This window comes from Leucoraja erinacea, chromosome 31, assembly GCF_028641065.1.
Source record: "Leucoraja erinacea ecotype New England chromosome 31, Leri_hhj_1, whole genome shotgun sequence".
Lineage (NCBI taxonomy): Eukaryota > Metazoa > Chordata > Chondrichthyes > Rajiformes > Rajidae > Leucoraja > Leucoraja erinaceus.
Window position 1 is genome coordinate 11,405,716 of NC_073407.1, and position 6,000 is coordinate 11,411,715.

Consider the following 6,000-nt stretch of genomic DNA (forward strand, 5'->3'; position numbering starts at 1 on the left):
AACGTACAAACTCCGTAGAGACAGCGTCCATAGTCAGGATCGAACCTGGGTCTGTAACGCTGTGAGGCAGCAACTCTACCGCTGCGCCACTGTGCCGTGTTGTATTATCAATGAACATGTTATATTTTAATCCAATTACTGTCCAGTAGTCTTTAACTGTGAGCTGACTATAAAGAATAATAGTCTCATTTAGAGGACATTGGCCGATTTCAAGTGGATGGTGGATTTAATTTTATGCTTTTAAAAGCCTGGTAAAGTCATGGCTCATCACAAATTCACTCCCGATATCGCAAAATCAACACGGCCCCATCCATCCTTTGTGTTTCTGTTTCAAATGTCAGCACAAAGTATTTTTAATAGCTGCATGAAATTGCTAAATGATCGTCACTATAATGATGTGCTATTCACGGGACTGTATTTGTTATTTCTCTTGTGACCTTGGTGAAGTGAGATAATTTGGAGCGAGGCCTGGTTTAACTGGCCCTGCAGCTTTTATTGCACAATGAACAGCTAGTGAAGGAGCCTGCAGGTCCCAACCCTTCTGCAGCAAGAGTCACAGAGCGCATTGGCCAGATATTGCTTGCAGGTCCCTTAGGTAATTCGCATTTAATTCATGTTAGTGCTCACCTGCTTCAGAGGGCACAGTGCCGCAGTGGTAGAGTTACTGCCTTGCAGTGACAGAGACCTGGGTTTAATCCTGACTACAGGTGCTGTCTGTGTGGAGTTTGTACGTTATCCCCGTGACTACATGGGTTTTCTTCGGGAGCTCTGGTTTCCTCCCACATTCCAAAGACGTACAGATTTGTAGGCTGATTGGCTAGGTATAATTGTAAATTGTAAATTGTCCTGATAATGTTAGTGTGCGGGGATCGCTGGTCGGCGCGGACTCAGTGGGCAGAAGCGCCTATTTCCTCGCTGTATCTCTAAACTAAAACTAAACTAAATGTGATGTTCACTTTATTTTTTGTTTAGAGATACAGGGCAGAAACAGGCCCTTCGGCCCATCGAGTCCTCGCCGACCAGCAATCCCCGTTACACTAGCACATGCTACACATTAGGGGCATTTACATTTTTACCGAAGCCAATTAACCCACAAACCTGCACGTCTTTGGACTGTGGGAGGAAACCGGAGCACCCGGAGAAAACCCAGGCAGTCACGGGAAAGGGCACAAACTCCGTACGGACAGCACCCGTATTCAGGATCGAACCCGGGTCCGTGATTATATTGTATTGTTTCATAAACGTCCTGTTTTTAAATGTTCATCCATTATTCATAATGAATAGGCAATGCTGCTAACAGCCTGTGATCTGTGAGATAACAGGCTGTGTAGTTGATGTGATAGTGGTGAGGACTGACACAAATGCTTGGGCCCCTCAGGGCCACTGTAGCATTAGGATACAGGTAGGCATTTTATCATTGTTTAATAGTTTTATTTCAATCATTCGATCATGGCTGCTCTATCTCTCCCTCCTAACCCCATTCTCCTGCCTTCTCCGCAAGGCCCTGACACCCTCTGCTCCTACTGCGTTTATTAACCCATTGTGCTTCTTGTGCTTCCGCGGCAGAGTTAACCACAGTGCTTCCCACGAGCTCCACGGAGACGGGTAGCAGCACCAGCCCGCCGGTCACCGCGGTGACAAACAGCAGCGAGCAGCCGGTACAGCTGACGGCACAGAGCACGGTCCAGAGCCGAGAGAGCACGGCAGCCCCGGCAGCCCCGGAAATCTCCTGGACCCGCTTCAACATCGTGGTGCTGGTGGTCATCATTGCCGTGGTGGTCCTCCTCATGGGCTTCGTGGCGGGCGTCTACGTTTACCGCGAGTACCGCAACCGAAAGCTCAACGCCCCCTTCTGGACCATCGAGCTGAAGGAAGACAACATCAGTTTCAGCAGTTACCACGACAGCATCCCCAACGCCGACGTGTCGGGCCTGCTGGAGGACGACGGCAACGAGGTGGTCCCCAACGGACAGCTGACTCTCTCGGCCCCCATCACCTCCTCCTACAAGATATAAAGCCAAGTTACGCGGGCCACGACAAGTGTGTAGGACCGGAGGGCGGACTGACTGCACCCCGTTGGTATATTGCACCAGCCGCGCGCTCTGTGACATGAGAGCAGTGCAGAGATGGTGCGAGGCTTCACCGAGCTGAATGACGCCCCCACCCCACCCCCACCCCAGACGGAAGCCCGCAGCAAATGAATGGGGTCCTGCTTACACCATTCACTGGTGTAAAAACACCCCCAAAAATGAGTTTCTATTTTTGTACAAAGCTAAGATTCAATGATGTCCAGGTTCAAGCCGTCTCCCAGTGCGGAGATGAGGGACCATTAATCAATGGACATCCCCTTCCCAGGACAGCAAGCAGGTCTCGGGCATTGCAATGCAACTGGAAAGACTTCAAATTCCTGTAAGGAAATAATTTTATAAAGACTATGACTGGAATGTACATTGAGGGCAAAGATTTCACAAGATGAGAAGCTCTTGTATTTTTTGTTTGTTTGTAAACTACAGACAGTTTCTAATGATTGCTGAGGGGAAAATGGCAATAATCGTGTTTACGGCCGATGTGCTTCCAGTATTGAATGCATTGGGTCACGCAAGTGTGGTCCAGCCTCCTGCCCCACTCACAGTGAACGTGGGAAGGAACTGCAGATGCTGGTTTGCACCGAAGATAGACACAAGGTGCTGGAGTAACGCAGCGGGTCAGGCAGCATCTCTGGAGGCAAAGGATGGGTGATGTTTCGGGCCGGGGCCCTTCATCAGTGTCTTATCTCCGGGAGAGGAGGAGCTATTGCTGAATCCCAAGGCTAATGCTGAATGAATGGACGCTTTTAACAGGCTCACACCTGGTGAGGCCAGCTATCCAACTAACAGTAGATTCCTTAGCAAGAGCTAAGATCCAGGAATGCCGATTATAAACAGAAGCCTTAAAAAGTCCCCCTAACACGAGAGTTGTAAGCACAGATAGGGCCACAAAATACTTTGGTGCAATTGAATTTGCTGCAAAGAAACCTACAAGCTAGTCTCCTGAACAGTTTCTTTGAGTTAACATATGAAGAAGACCTTTCTCAAGCAGCAGCACACTGTTCAAATACTCATGTCACATTCAGTCCCATTCCCTATCACTAGCCCCTGCGCCAGTCGTAAATCAAAGGTGGAACACGTGCAGGAAAGAACTGGAGATGTTGGTTTAAAGCGAAGATAGACACAAAATGCTGGACTAACTCAGCGGGACAGGCAGCATCTCTGGAGAGAAGGAACGGGTGACGTTTTGGGGTCGAGGCCCTTCCTCAGACGAAGGTGGAACACGGTCTGGGTGTGAGTATTCACGCTGCAGCCCGTTTCCTATCAGTCTGCCGGCACAAAATGAAGGGAGTATTCTCCCGACCGAGCCTCGGCGGGAAGAAGTGATGGAGCGGAGATGCTCTGTCCTGAGGTTGTGCACAAGGAGAATGTGGTCAAAGGCCCCGTGTGGGCAGCGCTAACCCACGGCCCTGCCCCTCTAAGACTATGTTGTAGGCCCCTCACTATCTGCACAGGTTCACGGGTACCCACAGCATTGAGGTGACTGTCGCGGCCAACAGAACGTTTAGCGATTCCAATTTCCCACCTTTCGTTTGGTGTTCCCTTGGGAACCGACACCTCCGGTTTGTTTGCTTCCTCCTCTCTGCTGAGGCCCGGAGGTCTGGCCACCTCTCACTGCTGACGTTGGAGCCCACGTTTTCCGTCGGATGCCCCGCGCACGTGAAGAGCGATAGGTCCCGTCAGTGGGTGAGCACGGACCATTCACTGTGGTAACGATGTCATCGGTGGTCTTCTCAATGGCTGGCGTTGACATTGTCTGGTGGTTTCTGCCCATGCTCTTTAAAGATGCGTTCTCCCCAGAGCTGGTTTAGATCCGGTGGTTTTGGCCATGTCCACTTGTAATCCTTACACTGCAGATATGGCCCAGCTGGTAGAGCCCCTGCCTCACAGCACCAGAGTCCCTGGGTTCAATCCTGACCTCTGGTTGTGTCCGTGTCATGTTTTCCATGTTCCCCGGTTTCCTCCTACCACCCAATGACATGTTGGCTAATTGACCTCAATAAGTTGCTCCTAATATGTAGGAAGTAGATATGAGAGTGGTATATCATAGAGCACGCGCAGTGGGTGACCGGTGGTTGGCGTGGTCTCGAAGGGTCTCTTTCCTTGATGTTTCAATCAGTTCATTCAATGAATGTTTCCGTTGAGCTTTCAGAACCCACAGGGTGATCGCCAGGTGGTTTCCTGCCCCACACAACCTGGCCTCAGAAGTTAGAGGCATCACAGCTTCCTCACATTGTGGCTGGATTTTTTTCCACCCCTCTCTCCACCACCACCAGCCTTCAGGGGCGTTAGGCTCTCAGGGTAACGTCCCTCGGCTCCCCTCCCCGCACGGTGCCTCCACACGCACCTCTTCTGATCACCGCGCCCCACACAGGCCACGCCACCCAGCGGGTGCCCGTACACACCTCCACCACATGCCCAGCCCCACGTGAGACTGCTCGCCCCGTAACGTTGTTCCCTTCAGGTCATTCTCCAGTCCCCATCAACTCTGTTCCCAACAACCACTCAAGCACAGACACTCACTCACCAAATAAATCTCCTCGTTCTCCCCTCACTCCAGGTGCCACTGGGAACGGTTTCATGTTCAGAAGTTCGAGGAACAAAATTAGGCCATTCGGCCCATCAAGTCTACTCCGCCATTCAATCATGGCTGATCTATCTTTTCCTCTCAACCCCATTCTCTTGCCTTCTCCATAATTAAAACTCTCCCAGACTTTAAAAACCCTCATTAAATCCCTCCATCCTTCTCTCCTGTGACTGGAAGAAAGCCATTCTCTCCAATCTCACCACAGGATGAGGCAGCACGCTGTTGGTATTTCAGAAACAACAAGCAGGCAAATCTCCGTCTTACAAACCCTCCTTGAGGTTAGACTCGGCCTTCTCTGCCATCTCCCCATCCCAGTGAAACGGACCAACCTTCAGCCTTCTGTCTCCCACAGACCTCTGCTTCAGTTGGCCAATGGTGCCGATGTGAATGGAGGTGAAGAACATGAAGGACATTCAGGCTACTCGGATCTCTGGCACCCTCGCTCCCTTGGAGTGGAAGGACCAACCTGCATTTCTATAGCACCTTTCACATCTCCAGGGCAGCCCAACGCCCATTAAAACACCAAAAGTATTTTTTTTTAAAGTGTGGTCAGTGTTAGAAAAGAAGATGGACACAAAGTGCTGGAGTAACTCGGCAGGTCAGGCAGCAGCTCTGCAGAAAAGGAATAGGTGACATTTCTGATCGGAACCCTTATTCAGACTCAATTCTTCAGATTCAGGGTCTGAGGAAGGGTTCCGACCCGAAACGTCACCTATCCATTTTCTCCAGAGTTGCTGCCTGACCCGCTGAGTTCTGCGGTTTCTTCCTCAACATTTAGAAAATGCGATGTTGAGGTTGGAGAGGGAACATTGATATGGAACTGGAGAAACTCAGCGGGTGCAGCAGCATCTATGGAGCGAAGGAAATAGGCAACGTTTCGGCCTGAAACGTTGCCTATTTCCTTCGCTCCATAGATGCTGCTGCACCCGCTGAGTTTCTCCAGCTTTTTTGTGTAACCTTCGATTGTCCAGCATCTGCAGTTCCCTCTTCAACATTGATATGGAACTTGTTCTTGCTCAAATCCCCAGTAGATCATGGGGGGACTGTTCCCGATCCCGATCTCACTGAAGCAGCTTAAACTAGTGGAGTCAAATTGACTCCATCCACTCCCTTTCTTCGTGTTGCCCCGCCCATCGTCTGCAGTTCAACCAGAATACACCCAACTTGGAGTGATTTGATGCTGGCCCTCACAGTGACCTTGGGAGAGGAAGCCCTGTGAGTATTGTGTAGCGTTTACACGTGGCTATTCTACGTTCCCCATCTTCCATCCTTCCCCATTTCCCCCAGAGTCACAATCCCAAATTCGCCCACCCCCCTCCTTTGCCC

At 50.5% G+C, this 6,000-nt stretch overlaps 1 protein-coding gene across 1 annotated transcript in view; it reads left to right on the forward strand.

Annotated features, from left to right (window-relative positions):
• The window catches only part of LOC129711912 (multiple epidermal growth factor-like domains protein 9), a 149,917-nt gene extending 144,363 nt beyond the window's left edge, over positions 1–5,554 (forward strand). Inside the window, exon 6 of the mRNA XM_055659937.1 lies at positions 1,567–5,554. Coding sequence (XP_055515912.1) covers positions 1,567–2,015 — 449 coding nt within the window. The 3' untranslated portion in view covers positions 2,016–5,554. The remainder of the gene's footprint in view (positions 1–1,566) is intronic.
• The last annotated feature ends 446 nt before the right edge of the window (positions 5,555–6,000 follow it).